General features: G+C 45.5%; 1 protein-coding gene across 1 annotated transcript in view; it reads left to right on the top strand.

Annotated features, from left to right (window-relative positions):
• Positions 1 to 2137: 2137 nt before the first annotated feature.
• LOC139167826 (motor neuron and pancreas homeobox 1-like) overlaps positions 2138 to 18268 on the top strand; it is a 37232-nt gene continuing 21101 nt past the window's right edge. The window contains exon 1 of the mRNA XM_070752862.1: positions 2138 to 2573. Within this exon, the coding sequence (XP_070608963.1) occupies positions 2138 to 2573 (436 nt within the window). The remainder of the gene's footprint in view (positions 2574 to 18268) is intronic.

Here is an 18268-nt window from a genome sequence, read left to right as displayed (position 1 = left end):
AGCAAGTTTGGAGCTGTTGAAAAGCCCAGCCCTTGTGTCAGGTTGTACCTTCCTGAGCCTTCTGTGCCCATTTTTAATACAGACATTAGACCCCAGGAGGTCTCTCCAACCTTCACAACTCTCAGCTCTGGCAGACTTCAATTCCCAGAATTTCTGGGAGTTGAATTCTGGGAGTTGAAGTCATCCAGGCTCAAAGTTGCCAAGGTTGGAGACCCCTACGTTAGACAACATGGGACTGGCCCTCTGTGCTTCTGACTCAATACAGGGGTGAAACCCAAATTTGTTTACTACCAGTTCTGTGGGCGTGGCTTGGTGGGTATGGCAGGGGAAGGCTACCGCAAAATCTCCATTCCCTCTCTACTCTGGGGCCAGCCAGAGGGAGTGTTTGCCCATTCTCAGAACTACTCAGAATCTCCACTACTATTTCTCCGGAACCTGTCAGAACCTGCCAGATTTCACCCCTGCGTCAATAAGGGTGCCTTTCAATAGGAACCTAGCGCTGCAAGGCACATTCTTAAGTTATATATACTGCTCAAAAAAAATATTAGGAACACTCTAGGAACACATCCTAGATCTGAATGAATGAAATATTCTCATTGAATACTTTGTTCTGTACAAAGGTGAATGTGCATAACAGCATGTGAAATTGATGGTCAGTCAGTGTTGCTTCCTAAGTGGACAGTTTGATTTCACAGAGGTTTGACTTACGTGGAGTTATATTGTGTTGTTAAAGTGTTCCCTTTTTTTTTTTTTTTTTTTGAGCAGTGTGTATTACACATATCTCTTTCCGCTGGCAGCGGTCGAGTCCAAAAGCATTGGGCTTTTCGGCTAAAACAAAATAAAAACTCAAAACGGAGAAGACCCAATCAAACCTCTTCTGTTTTAACAGAATAGAATAATAGGATAGGATAGGTGGCGCAGTGGTTTGAGCGCAGCACCGCAGGCTACTTCAGTTAACTGCTAGCCGTAGTTCAGCAGTTCAAATCTCACCGCCGGCTCAAGGTTGACTCAGCCTCCCTTCCTTCCGAGGTGGAAAAAATGAGGACTTACACTGCTCAAAAAATAAAATAAAATAAAGGGAATACTTAAACAACACAATATAACAAGTAAACCAAACGTCTGTGAAATCAAACTGTCCACTTAGGAAGCAACACTGACGGACAATCCATTTCACATGCTGTTGTGCACATACAACTCGGTACAGAACAAAGTATTCCTTGGGAATATTTCATTCATTCAGATCTAGGACGTGTTCTTTGAGTGTTCCCTTTATTTTTTTTGAGCAGTATAGATTGTTGGGGGGGGGGGCAATACGCTGATTCTGCAAACTGCTTAGAGGGGGCTGCAAAAGGAGCCTGAAGCTGTATAAATGCTAATGCTATTAATTCCTTTTAATTAATTAATTAATTAATAATTAATTAATTTCTATCATTCATTCATTCATTCATTCATTCATTCATTCATTCATTCATTCATTCATTAGATTTGTATGCCGCCCCTTTCCGAACACTCGGAGCGCCCCCCAACAAGAATACAAAATACAAATTATTATTTTTTTAATTATTATTTAGTTTAATCCAATGATTAAAACAGGAAAACAGTTAAAAACCCTTGATTTAAATTAAATTATTAATTCCTGCTATTGCTATTAATTCCTCGAGAGCGGCGGCTGCTACCCTAAGAGGCTGCGAAGCAGAAGATCTCCCCAGCTCCTTAAGATCGCCTAGGGACAAGTGGGAGGGGGGGGGGGTCGCTTTCCAGTTTGAAATGCCAGTGCCGACCCTCCTAATCGAGATTTGGGGGTGGATGGGGAGGGTGACCCCAGGCTCTAGCCTGGAGGGGGGGTCTCGGCCGGAGGGGCGGGGAGCCAAGGGACAGGTGGGGAGGGGATTTGGAAGAATCGGAGGAGGGGAGGCGAGGGAAAGGAGGAGCCACCCCGCCGTAGCGGCTTGCAGAAGAGGGGGGCAGTGGCGCGCCCAGGCGATCGGGCAGGTGTGTGTGTGTGTGTGTGTGTGAATGAGTTGCGAGGAAGGGGCTGGAGCAGCGGCCACATCGCCCAACGACGCCGCCCCGGGAAAAGGTAGAGCTGCATTAAGGCCCCGCAAAGCAGGGCCGAAGCGGCAGCCCCGAAGCCGGCATGCAGAAGCCCACGGAGAAATCCCACAACTTCCGCATCGACGCCCTCCTGGCCGAGGAGCCTGCGCGGCCGGTGCCCAGCGTCTCCCCGGAGAGCTCAGCCGGCAGCCCCGGCGCCTGCCTGCGCACCGAGACGCCTTCGCCCTGCGCCCCACCGGGCTTGGTCCCCCTGCCCGTCGCTGCCTTCGTCCCCAAGCCCGGCTTGCTCAGCCTGCCCCCGCCGGCCTCCCTCGGCGGCTTGCCAGCCATCTACCCGCCTCCGCTTTACCCCATCCCGGCTCTGGCCGGCCAGCACGGCGCCTTCGCCTACCCCGCCGCCTTCCCCCCGCTGTCGCAGGCGGGGGTCGAGCCTCTGAAAGCCGCGGGGATCGGCTCTTTCCCGCTGGAGCACTGGATTCGAGCCGGGATCATGGCGCCTCGCTTCCCGGATTTCCACGGTAAGCGCTGACCGTCCCGAAGGAAGGCGAAGGACGCAAAGAATAGAAGAGAAGAGAACAGAATTCAGAATAGAATAGCATTCAGAATAGAGTAGAGTAGAGTAGAGTAGCATTCAGAATAGCATTCAGAAGAGAAGAGTAGAGAAGAGAATATCATTCAGAACAGAAGAGGAAAGGAGAGGAGAAGATAAAATAATTCAGAACAGAACAGAATTCAGGATAGAATAGAATTCAGAATAGCATTTAGAATAGCATTCAGGATAGAATAGAATAGAATGCAGAATAGAATAGAAGAGGAAAGGAAAGGAGAAGAGAGGAGAACAGAATTCAGAATAACGTTCAGAATAGAATAGAATAGAATGCAGAAGAGAATAGAAGAGAAAAGGAGAGAAGAGAAAAGAATTGAGAATAGAATAAAATAGAATAGAATGCAGACTAGAATTCTTTATTGGCCAAGTGTGATTGGACACACAAGGGATTTGTCTTTGGTGCAGATGCTCTCAGTGTACGTGAAAGAAAAAGATACATTTTTCAAGAATCATCAGGTAGAACATTTAATCATAGCCTGGGTACAAATAAGCAATCCAATTCATATTAGGAACTAGTCAATATAAATTGTAAGGCTACAAGCAATCATTTGTGGGAGGGGAGGGGTGATGGGAACGGAACAGTAGTGCAGACTTAGTAAATAGTTTTACATTGTTGAGCAGGGGAGAGTTTCACACCAAAGAGCGGCCACACAGTCCGATCGTCTCTCCCCCCCCCCCCCAATTACAGGACGGGGAGGAGGAGGAGGTGGCTTCTGCGGGGAATCGAACTTCGAATTGGCACCTTAGAACAGCCTGCAGGAATTCTCCCTATCTTGCAATCCTCGAAAGGCCTCGGAGTGTTTTCCACTGGAGGTGGGTGTGTTGGGGAGAAGGGCCGGGAGGGAGGCATAGATGCTCGGCTTCCCTCAGGTTTGCTGTCTACGGAATCTATGGATTTGATCACCCGCGATCGGTGACAAGCTCGCCGAGGGACCCCGCTCAACCCACCCACTTCTTTGACCCCTCCCCACCACCCCCCCACCCCCAGGGTCCTCTCAGCATCCCGCTGATGAACCTTTCCGTCGCGATCTTCCAGCACGGGAATTAAATCACGACGACCACTTCAGCTTCAACCAGAACAACACACGAGCACACAACAAATGCAAACTTAAAAGAAACCCCTCCAAACTGGACTGCAGGAAATACGACTTTAGTTACCGAGTAGCTGATGCATGGAACTCACTAACAGACTGTGATATCATCACCTAACCCACAAAACTTTACCCTGTTCACTCTTGACCTCTCCCTATTATTATTATTATTATTATTATTATTATTATTATTATTATTATTATATTAGATTTGTATGCCGCCCTTCTCCGAAGACTGGGGCGGCTCACAGGTTTCCTAAGAGGTCAGTAAGGGGCGTGCATAAGTGCCCCAGAGTGACTTCCGTCTCCTGTCCTAATGTTTGTCTCTTACTAGTACAGTATCATGTATATAAACATTGCTATATCTTTTTATACCTACTTGGCTAAATAAGTAGGTAGGTAGGTAGGTAGGTAGGGGAGAGAGAGAGAGAGAGAGAGAGAGAGAGAGAGAGAGAGGGAGAGAGAGAGATCCACCAACCTGGAAGTGCCACCGAGTTAGCAATAGCAATAGCACTTATATACCGCTTCATAGTGCTTTACACTCTAGCGGTTTACAGAAGGATGGAAGTCTGAGTCAACCTTGAGCCTGATAAGATTTGAACTGCCAAATTGCAGGCAGCTGACAGTCAGTCAGCTGATGTAGCCTGAAGTACTGCACTCTAAACACTGCACCACCAAGGCTCAGTTGGGCTTAGGTGTTGGGTTAAGTTTACTGAGGTCATTGGCGCACTTGGGTTAAGTTTACTGAGGTCATTCGTTTACTGAGGTCATTCGCTTTTTTAATATCTATTAATATTGATTGTTTCTTCGTTGCTTATTTGACCCCTATGACAATCATTAATGTTATACATCCTGATTCTTGACAAATGTCTCTTTTCATTTATGCACACTGGGAGCATCTGCACCGAAGACAAATTCCTTGTGCGTCCAATAAAGAATTCTATTCCATTCTGTTCTATTCTATTCTACTTTATTCTACTCTACTTCTATTCTATTCTATTCTATTCTATTCTATTCTAGGGACCCGTTTGTCTGTGGGGTGCGAAAGGCTTCCCCTGGTTGGGAAAAGGCTGTCTTTTGAAAGTGGAAAGATCTAACCAGGGACCTTCAGAAATCGAAACGTACAAACCCGGGATTACCTTGTCTTGCATATTGACCTCACTGGTACCGCTGGACTCTTCGGGTTATACACGGTGTAATAACCCTTAACACGTCTAACGGGGTTTAGGTGAAGAAACCTTTGCGCCAGGTTTAGTAAGAGGAGGGGGAAACCCCTTTTTCGGTTGTCTCCTCCAGAGTAGGGGGCTGGCGGGGAGGGGGCGACGTTCCCTTCCCGCAACTCTTCCGGCAGAACTGGAGAACAGTTGGCAGGTTCTTGAAACGCAGGATTCCCTTGAGTACCATTTGTTGGGGGTCAAGGCAAAGGAAGGGTTCTGCCTTCTCTTTCTGCTCAAGATCCCATGGACAATTGGTGGGCCACTGAGTGACACAGAATGCTGGACTCGATGGGCTTTGGCCTGATTCAGCATGGCTCTTCTTATGTTCTGGGTTTTCTGTCTGGAGAGAGGATCGGATTGGGGTGGGCTTCCAAGACTCCAATGTTAGGGGACTGGAGACGAGCGAAGAGCGGCTGCAAGAACTGAGCATGTCTAGTCTAGCAAAGAGGAGGACCAGGGGAGACAGGATAGCAGTCTTCCAATACTTGAGGCCGGGCTGCCACAGAGAGGGGTGGGGGGGGGGTGTCAGGCTGTTTCCCAAAGCACCAGAAGGTCAGACAAGGAATAACTAAAGGAAGCTGACCAAAGAGAGATTCAACCTGGGAATAAGGAGGAACTTTCTGACGGTGAGAACATGAAACAGCTTGCCTGTGGAGGTTGTGAGAGCTCCAACACTTGAGACTTTCAAAGGGAGGTTGGACTGCCATTTCTCTGAAATGGTGTACGGACTCTTGCTTGAGTGGGGGGTGGACTAGCTGACCTACAAGGTCCCTTCCAATTCTAGAAATCTAATTTAATTTAAAAAACCCTTCTGCGCCCCAGGGGTGGGAAAGAATGGAATGGAACGGGACAGAACAGAATAATAGAATAGAATAGAATAGAATAAAATAGGACAGGACAGGGCAGAACAGAATTCTTTATGTGTGATTGGACACACGAGGAATTTGGCTTTGGTGCAGATGCTCTCAGTGTCCATAAAAGAAAAGAGAGATTTGTCAAGAATCAGGAGGTACAACACCTCGTGATTCTTGACAAATGTATATTTTCCTTTATGCCGGAGTTTATGAGCGTTTGGTTTCCAGAAGCTTCATTTCCAGGTTAGCTCCCCAACCACGGAAATCAAAAGTTCCCAGGTGGGATTTTAAGCGCAGCCTCTGTAATATGGCCTGTCAGTTCCCTATTCTAACATCTATTGTTGGTGAGATCCAGGCCCGTCGCAGATCTGGAATGTTAACCAGTCCATAAAGGGAGGGTGGAGCGGAGCGGTCCATTCTTTCCAGGCCTTAAGAATGCGATTTGGAAGGAAAGACAGAACCTGGCAGTCCAAGAGGTACATACGACCGGACCGACCGGTAAATGTTCCTGGGTAAATATGCCTATTCCTGTCCAACTCTCTAGGAAGGGTAGGCTACAGCTGCTTCCATCCCCAACCAGCATGGCCAACTAATTATGCCGGCTTGAAGGAGGCCGAGCCAAGGGGGACACGAGGCAACAACAACAACAACAACAATAACAACAATAACAATAATAGTAATAGTAATGATACTACTACTATTATTGTTACTACTACTACTACTACTACTACTACTACTACTAATAATAATAATAATAATAATAATAATAATAATGTTTTTATATGGATTTATGCTTGTTTTCGTTGTTAACCGCCTTGAGTCCCTGGGAAGTTGGGCAGCATAGAAATTTAATTAATTAACTAATTAACTAAATTAATTAATTAACTAAAATAATCAGACCGTTTCGGAGGCAGGGCGGGATGAAGGGTGGCGAACTCCGCGAGGTTTTAAAGGCCCCGTTCCGACAGGCGATTGGCCTCTCCCGGGAGCTCCCTTCAACCACCCGGCCTCATCCCGCAGAAAGCAGTTCGGCTTAGAAAGTGGGGAGGGGGAATTAGGGGAAAGTTCTTTGGCTATTTGGGGGAGATTCACTTCGCTTGTTTCAAGTAGAGGGTTGTGTTGTTGTTGTTGTTGTTTTGCCGAACCTGGTTTCATCGCCTCCCCTTCAATTGCTCTCCCTTGGAACAACCGCGCAGCTTAACAGCAAGCCTGAACCCACCGCTATTGGGTTCTTCAACAATGTTTTCATGAAAGAGAAGGCTTAAAGCGAGGTAGAGACCAAGCCACGGTGATTAACTTCGTAGTTTAGATTATTCTTTGAGTTGGAAGGGACCTCGTAGGTCATCTAGTCCAAACCTCCCCCCCCCTCAAGTGGGAGTCCTTAGACCAGTGATGTGGAACCTTTTTTTGCCTGGAGTGCCAAAAGAGCGCCCCTGCACGCTATCGCACATGCCATAAATCAATGCCTGGGGAAAGCAAAAACTGCTTCCCCATCTCCCAGAGGCCCTTTGGAAACTGGAAACGGCCTTTCCCCCAACTTCTGGTGGGCCCATTCACCCTCCTCAGGCTCCAAAGGCTTCCCTGCAGCCATGGGAGGGTAAAAAAGCCCTCCCACATCCCTCCATAAGCTCCCTGGGGCCAAAACCGCCCTCCCAGAGCCTCTGTGTGAACCCAAAATCAGCTGGTCGGCACACACATGCCTGTTGGAGCTGAGCTAGGGCAACTGCTCATGTGCCAGCAAATATGGCTCTATGTGCCGCCTGTGGCACCCCTGCCATAGGTTCGCCATTACTGCCCTAGACCAAGGGTAGGCAAAGTTGACTCTTCTATGACACGTGGACTTAAACTCCTAGAATTCCTGAGGTAGCATGATTGGCTCAGGAATTCTGGGAAGTTGAAGTCCACATGTCATAGAACAGCCAACTTTGCTTACCTCTGGACTACACCATTTCGGACAAATGGCAGTCCAACCTCCCCTTGAAAGTTTCAATTGTTGCGGCCCTCACAACTTCCACAGGAAGACTGTTCCACTGGTTGGTTGGTCGTTCTCACTGTCAGAAAATTCTTCCTTATTTCCAGGTTAAATCTCTGTTTGGTCAGCTTCCATCCGTTGTTCCTTATCTGGCCTTCTGATGCTTTGGAAAACAGCCTGACCTGCTCCTCTCTGTGGCAGCCCCTCAAATATTGGAACATTGCTTTCATGTCACCCCTGGTCCTCCTCTTCGCCAGACTAGCCATGGCCAGTTCCTGCAACCGCTCAAAAAACCCCAAAACTCAACACATCCTAGATCTGAATGAATGAAATATTCTCACTGAATACTTTGTTCTGCACGAAGTTGAATGTGCTGACAACAAAATGAAATTGATTGTCAATCAGTGTTGCTTCCTAAGAGGACAGTTTGATTTCACAGAAGTTTGATTTACTTGGAGTTATATGGTGTTGTTTAAATGTCCCCTTTATTATTATTTTTTGAGCAGTATAGTTTCAAGTCTCCTAATCATCCTGGTTGCTCTCCTCTGCACCTTCTCTAGTGTTTCAGTGTCTTTTTTGTAGTGTGGTGACCAAAAGTTAGTGATAACCCTGGTTTAAGCAACGGCAAGTGTTGGAGACAGCAGAGGTGACCTGATTGAAGCTCCTCTAACCCAGTGTTTCCCAACCTTGGCAACTTGAAGAGATCTGGACTTCAACTCCCAGAATTCCCCAGCCAGAAAATGCTGGCTGGGGAATTCTGGGAGTTGAAGTCCAGATCTCTTCAAGTTGCCAAGGTTGGGAAACACTGCTCTAACCATCCACCTGGGAACCGAGCCGAGAGACGCGTCCCCATCCATCCTCCCTCCTGCTGTCCCGAAGGCGCTTTTTCCCACATCAATCACCCGACCCGAGGCAGGGGAAGTTGTAAAAGGGTTTGAACTTTCATCCTTCCAAGGCCTCCCGTCTGCTGGGCTAAAGGGGGTGGCAAGGGCTACGGGATGCTCAGTTAATTTGTTACCAGCTGGAGGAGAAAGGCGGTTTCGATCCGTCCGATCGTCTGGAAACCTCCAAGACGACCGAGGCACAAACCCAGGGCAGGTACCCTTTTTGGAGAGGCTTCTGTGCCTCTTCCTTTTCCACCCGCAGTTCTCCTGGAGGTAGCTGGTTCTTTCCCCCTCTTTGGGGCGAGAGAGGTAGCGCTGAAAGGACTAAAGGGTGAAAAAAAGGCAAAATTGGAATCTCGATTCCTTCTCCCGGGAAGGAGGGATTGAACCCTTAAGCCTCCGTTTGCAAAAACCTACAGTAGCAATAGTATTTTAAAAAATTATTATTATTATTATTATTATTATTATTATTATTATTATCATCATCATCATCATCATCATCATCATCATCATCATCATCATCATTATTATTAATTAGACTTGTATACCGCCCCTCTCCGGGGATCCGGGCGGCTCACAACATACAATGCAACAACAACAATAATAAATCTAATAATTAAAATATAGACTAAAAACCCCTTAATATTAAAAAAGAGTCAATTTACTCAATCACACCCACACATAACAATTAATGGTCAGAACAGAGGGGGCCGCATATACTATGCCTGGCGACATAGATGGGTCTTAAGGCTTTTGCTGAAGGCGAGGAGGGTGGGGGCAGTGCAAATCTCTGGGGGGGGGTTGATTCCAGAGGGCCGGGGCCGCCACAGAGAAGGCTCTTCCTCCTAGGTCCCGCCAGACGACATTGTCTGGTTGACGGGACCTGGAGAAGGCCGACTCTGTGGGACCTGATCAGTCGCAGGGATTTGTGCGGTTTACAGCCCTCTCTAAGCGGTTTACAGAAATCAGCCTATTGCACCCCAACAATCTGGGTCCTCATTTTACCGACCTTGGAAGGATGGAAGGCTGAGTCAACCTTGAGCCTACTGAGATTCCATCTGCCAAACTGCTGGAAGCCAGTTATCAGCAGAAGCAGCTTGCAGTACTTCACTCAATGGATCCTCCCCCCTAAAATATAAACCTTCCTTACTATTAAGCTATGTAGTAGGGCGGGTGGTTGGTTTCTAGGCAGAACTTTGAGAAATTGGTGGCCAATCGCATCCCCTCTCAATAACACTGTTGTCCGCCGGAATACTGGAGTGAGCATTCTTTTCAATCTGTCACCCGGAGCAATTTCTTGGCATCGGAATGCTTCCATTCTCTCTGTGCTTGTGGGCGTGGTATTTGTTGTTCAAATCCACCCACCCACCCACCCATACACACACACACACACACACACACACACACACACAGAGAGAGAAACAAACAAACAAACAAACAAACAAACAAACAAACAAACAAACGAATAACAAGTAGTGGAATTAGAAAGTGTTCAAACCTGCTCACTTTTGATAGCTGCTTAGCGGTCTACAAGCACTAATGTAAAATAATTCCCATTACAGGCAACCGTGTTGGTTGGGAAGGGGGAACGTGCTGAGAGTCGCATCTGGAACTTAAGCAATTGGTACTCCCCAAGCCCAATTTGCAAGCGGTTGCAAACTCGAAAATGTAGCTTTAAAAGTACTCCTCCTAAAATTCGTGTGTGTCAGTTGTGCCCGGTACGTCAGTCTGTCTGCATCCATGCTGTCTGTCTAGTTCAGTGTTTCTCAACCTTGGCAACTTGAAGATATCTGGACTTCAACTCCCAGAATTCTGGGAGTTGAAGTCCAAATATCTTCAAGTTGCCAAGGTTGGGAAACACTGGCTAGTCTGACAAGAATCCAAACTGAACAATCGTGGAGGTTTATTTTAAAAACGGAATAATTTCCCCCTCCATCATTCCCCTGGGCTAAAATAAGCGTTCATTGTTTTCATTCTCAGGTACGTCAATTTAATCAATTTAACAGTTCACCAGCAACCCCATTTTTAATGGTCGCAATGACATCTGTCTGTCTGTCTGTCTGTCTGTCTCTGTCTGTCTGTCTGTCTGTCTGTCTGTCTGTCTGTCTGTCTATCTATCTATTATCTATGTATCTATCTAGATCTGTCTATCTAATCATCTATCTATCTATCTAATCATCTATCATCATCTAATTATCTATGTATCTATCTAATCATCATCTATCTACCTAATCATCATCTTTCTATCATCATTTATCTATTTAATCATCATCTGTCTATCTAATTATCTATCTAAGTTTATCTCTATCTCTCTCTATCTCTACCTATCTTCCAGACTTTTCAGAGTCCCTGTCCTGTCCCCAATTTAGACTGCAATATTGTGCCATCATCTGATGGTGTCATCATTCGAGATGCACTCATAGAAGTTGCATATTTCTATTTGAGGCTCATTTTTAAGCCCCCCTTTTTTTCTTTCGCTTTTTCTTTAACATTGGCCGGGCTGTTTTCTCCAGGGCTTTTATTTCTGTAAAGTTTCTGGACAAACGCTGATGGGAACGATCGTTTTTACCCTTCACCGTCCGTTTTGGAAGAGGAGGAGGAGGAGAAAATGCCAGTGGAGAGAAAAGCTTTTCGCAGGCTCTCTCCTTCTCCTCCTGCAACGCCACCAAATCAATGAGTTGAGCCAGAGGTCTCGTCCTGTCTCACGCGGCCGAAGGGATTTCCTTTAATGTCTTCTTGGGCACGTGCGGTCAGGAGTCCGAGCTGGAGGAGGGCGACCTTGCACGAAGATGGTTCCTCCACGTAGCTGCCTTCCACGGCCTTGAATAGGGCCGCGCGCTCTAGGGAAAAGGCCCTCTCCGATCCCATCAAAGCTGCTGGTGTTGATCCCTCGTGTTGGAAGAGGACCTTGACATCTAATGGGTTGTGGCCTGTTCTTTCTTTTCTTTTCTCTTTCTTTTCTCTTTCTTTTCTTTTCTTTTCTCTTTCTTTCTTTTTTTCCTCCTTCCTTCCTTCCTTTCCTCTCTTATCCTTCTTTTTTCTCTCTCTCTCTCACGCGCTCTCTTTCTTTTTCTTTTCTCTCTCTTATCTTTCTTTTCTCTTTCTTTCTTTCTTTCTTTCTTTCTTTCTTTCTCTTTCTTCTCTTTCTTCTCTTTCTTCTCTTTCTTTCTTTCCTTCTTTCTTTCTCTTCTCTCTCCTCTCTCTCTTTCTCTTTCCTTCCTTCCCCCCTCTCTTTCTTTTTCTCTTTCTTCTCTCTCTTTTTCTCTTTCTCTCTTTTCTTTCTCTTTCTCCCTCCCTCTCCTCCGAAAAAGACCCTTCAATGGGCCGCGTGTTTTCGTCCAAAGACCCGCCTAAAAGCGAAACAGCGGCTCAATTCACATCGCGCTAAGCCGGCTTTGATTCAACTGCTTCGGGCTGCCTAAGTCATAGTCGGCTAGGAACGCTTCGCCTGTTAGGGCAGAAGCTTATATCACATTGTGGTTTAAAACCAAACCACCTGGTGGCTTAGCCGCTTCCAAAACGGCCCTAGTTTATCCAGTGCACAACGCCTTATGGTTCACAAGAGGAAAACGACGATCCGATTTTGGTTTCGTGTTGTAATGCGGATAGCAAGCAAGGAATCTAAACTGCAAAGCCAGCTTGGGGTTGGATGAAGGAATTTCCCGATTAATGTCTTGTTAATACTGGTAGCTGCCCCAGTTCAGAAGTCTGGGGTTCGCGATGCAGCTTTGTTCAATAAAGGACTTTTTAAAAAAATTGTAGAAGCTCGTGGTCCCCAAAACTAGCAGGCCGAGATCACCTAAATCAGCCAGTTTTTTTCAATTCTGTAATTCATCCTTTGGGCTGCAACATCGCAAGGCCGAACAGAAATGATGGCGTTTGCCTGACATCAAACTTTGATTTTTTTTTCCCAGTGGAAAGAAACTCTTTAACACCTTAACGGTGAATTTCAGAAACTCATTGGCCCTGTCGGCGTAAACCTGGGTGGTCCGTCCATTTAAACCTTTTTATTGCCCTGGTGAGTAGAGGTGGGGGTTGGGAGAATATGTCCATTCATTTATTCATTCATTTATTCATTCATTTGATTGATTGATTGATTGGTTGATTTCTATTCCGCCCTTCTCCTGAGACTCAGGGCGGCTCATAACATGTAGAAATCTAAATAAAATTTACAGATTAAACCCCCCATTATTAAAAGCTAACCACAGATTCATCCATCATCCATCACACATTCATCCATTCATTGGGTGGGGCAAAGTGTTAAAATTTCAATGGCCCCAGGCCGGCAGAGGTGGGTCTTTAAAAGTTTATGGAAATACATGTACACACGTTTGTGCTTGTTGTCACTACTACCAGTCATATTTGTAGGTAGATTTTCTTCCGGCTATTTTACAAGCTCGGAAGTCTTTTGGCTCAACCTCGGATCCTTAAGCCGAACGGTTGAGAGTTTGCACAAACGTGGGGTACTAACATCTTAGCCAAAAATATATACACTGCTCAAAAAAACAACACAATATAACTCCAAGCAAATCAAACTTCTATGAAAGTTTGTACAAAACACAGTTCAACTTTGTACAGAACGAAGTATTCAATGAGAATATTTCATTCATTCAGATCTAGGATGTGTTCTTTGAGCGTTCCCTTTATTTTTTTGAGCAATATATATATTTTTTCCCCAAGCAAATTCCCAAGGACTCCTTAGATCGTGAGTGAAATTGGGTACATGGGAGATCCCAAAGTTGGGCCGGAGACAGAGAAGCGCACAGGCGGACGGCGGTGGCGGGGAGGCTTCAGGTTGCACAGCCCCCCCCCCCCGCGCCATGCCATAAGAACGGCGGAGAAGAAATTGTTCTCAGTGTAAACCCCTTGTAAAGTTTCCGCTCCAGCGCGCAGGGACAAGGGTGGATTCTCACGCCTCGTTAGCCGGTCAATGAAACTGGGCGCCTGGCCATGTTAGGGGCGGGCTGACCCGGTTAATGCCATTCAAGAAACGGGAGCGTGACAGAAGGCGACAAAGGGGAGGAGGAAGGAGAGACAGCCGGCCAGCCAGCTGGAGGCCACTTTGGTTTTTCAATGGTTGCGAGACGGATGGGAGTCCTGGGAGGAAATTAGCTGATCACTCCAATTAGGATCTCGTTCCTCTCTTGTTCGCTGGAATGCTTTGCCTGGATTCAATTTCCAATATTTCCCCCCCTTCGAATAGTGTGCACACTTTACTTATTTACTCATTCATTTTATTCATTCATTCATTCGAATCTGTATGTCACCCAACTCCCGAGGGATTCTGGTCAGCTCACAAACAAAAAAAGGTAAATCATACAATAAATCCCCTTAAAAACAATCTAAAACAATTTAAAACCAACAATTAAATAGATCTTCCCCCTGACCAGCGAAAGTTTTTTAGTATGATTGTTGAGTGAACATTAATGGAAGTTTTTTAAAACCAGAATTTTAAGGATTGCTTTTTTAAACGTATATTAATTGGATTGTTTTATTATTGTTCTTGTATATGTTGTGAGCCGCGCCGAGTCCTCGGAGAGGGGCGGCATACAAATCCAATTAAACCATAACCATAAATTCACCAGATTATTAGCAATATCCGCGCTCTTTTAATTTTTTCCGGCTTGTGTATGCCACCATTGAAACTGCTGGGACGGGGAGTGAGGAGGGAAGCCCTTCCCGTCCGATGGGGAAGAGGATCGCAAAGTTAAAACAGAATAGCTAGCAGATGAGAGCATAATAAAGCTCGAAATAGATCCATACTACTCTCCCTTCCTTTTCAATATCAGCAAAAATATGCTACATATAGGCATATATGTATGTATATATTGGATAGGAGCGAGGGGGTAGTTTATTTTCTTTGCTGGCTGAGGAATTCTGGGAACCAAGTCCACAAGTCTTAAAAATGCCAAGGTTGGAGATCCCTGATTTGGACGGCCAGCTTATTTCCAGCCTTTGGGGCAAGGGGCTCCTTTACATTAAAGTTGAATAGGCAGGGATTCATTGGTTCGCCGGAGTCTGGGGTGGGGGTGGGGGTAGAACACGATCGATGCGTAAAGTAAATAAATAGTTAACTTGGGGCGCTGAAATCTCTCACCCAGGCCTGCTGAAATCCGCGAGGCTATACGAAGTCAAGCTTCCTCCGGGTTTTAAACTCGACTACTGGTGACATGAGAGTCCGGTCCTCTTCCCCATCGGACGGGAAGGGCTTCCCTCCTCACTCCCCGTCCCAGCAGTTTCAATGGTGGCATAAACAAGCCAGAAAAAAATTAAGAGTGCGGATATTGCTAATAATCTGGTGAATCTGTCTGTCTGTCTGTCTGTCTAGTCTGTCTGTCTGTCTAATCTATCTAATCTATCTAATCTATCTATCTTATCTATCTATCTATCTATCTATCTTATCTATCTATCTATCTTATCTGTCTGTCTATCTATCTATCTATCTATCCATCCGTCCGTTTGTCTATCTTGTCTGTCTGTCTATCCTGTCTGTCTATCTAATCTATCTATCTATATCTATCTATCTATCTTATCTATCTATCTATCTGTCTGTCTGTCTGTCTGTCCGTCCGTCCGTCCGTCCGTCCGTCCGTCAATAAAACAATTAACACCCCAGTGCTTTTCTAAAAAATGGGACGGTTGAATCAAGAACGTTCTCCTTATTAAATTCGAGCTCTCGCTCTGTGTCTGAATATATTCAGTGTCGACCCCTCAAAGGGGGCTTTTTTCAAGAGGCAACTTTATTTTCTGTGTTTTTCTTCGAAGACCTTTCGCTTCTCACCCCAGAAGCTTCTTCAGGTTCCCCACCATCCAGTCGGAGCTGAGGAAGCTTCTTGGGTGAGAAGCGAAACGTCTTCGAAGAAAAACAGAGAAAGTCCAGTTTGTATATTGAAAAAAAAAAAGTACTTTTGGAGCAACCGTGACATGGAGTGGCTGGGCATCTCCATAGACGTTCAGAGGCGACCCAAAACGCCCTTTGGCAAGACGGGATATTCCCAGGCAACCAGAGAAGAGGCGGGGCCGGTCGCTTGGGGTTTAGATGGTTCAAATGCCGAGCGGGCTCTGGTTTGATACCATCGATGTAAGGAGGTCGGCGCAAATGAAAAGAAACTTTCCCCCGGGAGCTTCTCGTTGGAAGGGCGGGCCCAGGACGGGGCGAAAGAGGCAAGGGGACCGATCTCAGGCCTTCGCTATTCTTTCTCCCGCTTACCTTTGAAGCGGCTGCGGCTGCAGCTGCCTGGCTCGCAGAACAACCTGTCAATGTTGTTGAATATATACATGTTGTATATATTAATTTTAAAAAGGATTCCCATTAAATCTAGATCTGGTTTAAACTTTTGGGTGCAGACAAGGTTTGCCAGGTGCTAGCAATGATTGAAACTATCAAATTTAGGCACTATCGTTTTAAAGCAATGATCAAAACAACCAGTGGTTTCCTGGGAGGGACGCTTTGGACAGGTGAAGGCCACTTTTCTCTTTTGGGACAGTGAGGTCTATCTTGGGGGGGTGATGATGAAAAGTGAACAGAGCCATCTCATGCACAAGAAATGTTTAGAATTTTCATGAATTATTTGGAGCAGGGGTCCCCAATCTTTTGGACCTCAAGGACCAACAATGTTATATATACACTGCTCAAAAAATAAAGGGAACACTCAAAGATCTGAATGAATGAAATATTCTCATTGAATACTTTGTTCTGTACAAAGTTGAATGTGCACAACAGCATGTGAAATTGATTGTCAGTCAGTGTTGCTTCCTAAGTGGACAGTTTGGTTTCACACAAGTTTGATTTACCTGGAGTTATATTGTGTTGTTTAAGTGTTCCCTTTATTTATTTTTTTAGTAGTGTACTTTTAAATCCCATGGACCATCAAATTCATAATTTTAAATCCCACAGACTACTGATATATCTTTTTTAAAAGACAAAAACATTTGTAAAGTAATTATCAGAGATCTTCCATTTTATTAACATGAAATGCACCTATTTAATATAACAAAATTATAAATGCTTATTTAATTATAACAAAGTCATTAATGTTTATTTAATCATAACAAAATCTTTCAAGGTTGTTTAATTGCAACAAAATTATTAAAAGTAGTGTAATTATTACAAAATAATTGGAACTTATTTGGTGGCTTGCTGATGCTGTTAGGAAACTCAGTCCCATATTCCAGAACTGTAGCTGTAGTCCCTTCCCTCCGCTTCCTTCCCTTCCCTTCTCTTTCCTTCTGTTGGACTGGATTAATTGCTCTAGGCCATATCTGACCCAGGGGCCAAGATTTCTCCAAGGACCACCAAAATTTTATCTAGTGATCTATGGACCACAGGTTGGTGATCTGTGATTTGGAGGGTGATTGGGGCATGTCTTTTTTTTTTTTTAAATCAATTGAATAATGAAGAGATGAAAGCCACTGAAGGGTCACCACATCTTTCAGTTCAGATTACAATTTTTGAATAGTTTCCTTTCCCTAAATACAAGAGGCTGATTTCTGAAGCTTCAGAGGTCACTCAATGGTGATGATGGGTGAAGTCTTGTGGCACCTGCCTTCTCTTGCAGCGTGGAACCTTTCTTGATAGTTTGGTGGTTTCCTTCTGCACCAGACCCATTAAACACATTCGCTGATCAAAGAGGGCTGTGTCTTTGTTGCGAACTCTCCGGAGGTTTCTCCAATTCAGCTCCCAGTGCTTATTCTCTATTTAGCCAAGAGCTGTAAAAGCTAATCCAGGAGGCAGCCCATAAAATGGGCAATAGTGGTAGAGTCAAGCACACCCTTCCTGTTCTGGCCAGGTAGGGCAAGCTGCAGCCTTCCTTCAAAGCTTCCTTTGTTCCTCCACCCTCAGTCTACCCATTTAGCAACAGGCTCTGATAACAGCTTATTAGCCAGCCAGGTAAGCCCCTGTGGAGGCAGGCTGCCTTTATCACACCCTGCAACAGCTGGAGGTAATTAAATACACCTTATGCTAATAAAGGCGGTTTAATTTCACCAACGGAATTGATTGCAATTTCTAAAGCAAGGGCTGATAGCTTATCACACAGGTTAATATCAGCCGGGTCATAAAACCATTATCGGAAGGAAAACATATCATAACAGCTCAACATATCAAGCTTATGTCTCTTCATACAGTCTGCCAAGCCTGGTAAACTTAATTAAATGCCACCGGTAGGAAAGAAATGCTACCAAAGACATTCATGTGTTATTGTAGTGAGTTATTAGGGAGGTAAATGAAAGGGTTAGTCAGACTGATTTTTTTTTTACTCCCTACAAAAAGCACTGTGTAAGAGAGAGAGGGGGGGAGGCAGAAGGACAGAGAGAGGAAGTGGAGAGAGAGAGGGGGGAGGCAGAGAGAGAGGGAGGGAGGGAGAGGGAAGGAGGGGGGAGATGGAGGGGCAGAGAGAGAGAGAGGGAGGGATGGAGAGAGAGGAGGGAGAGAAAGAGGCAGGGAGGGAGAGAGAAGGAGGAGGGAGAGGGAGTTAGAGAGGAGGAAGAGGGAGAGGGAGAGGGAGAGAGGGAGGGAAGGGAGAGTGAGAGGGAGTGGGGAGAGAGGAGGGAGAGAAAGAGGCAGGGAGGGAGGGAGAGAGAAGGAGG

Source organism: Erythrolamprus reginae, chromosome 1, assembly GCF_031021105.1.
Source record: "Erythrolamprus reginae isolate rEryReg1 chromosome 1, rEryReg1.hap1, whole genome shotgun sequence".
NCBI classification, from domain to species: domain Eukaryota; kingdom Metazoa; phylum Chordata; class Lepidosauria; order Squamata; family Dipsadidae; genus Erythrolamprus; species Erythrolamprus reginae.
Note: the sequence above shows the minus strand (reverse complement) of the source record. Positions and strands in the feature narration are given on the sequence as shown.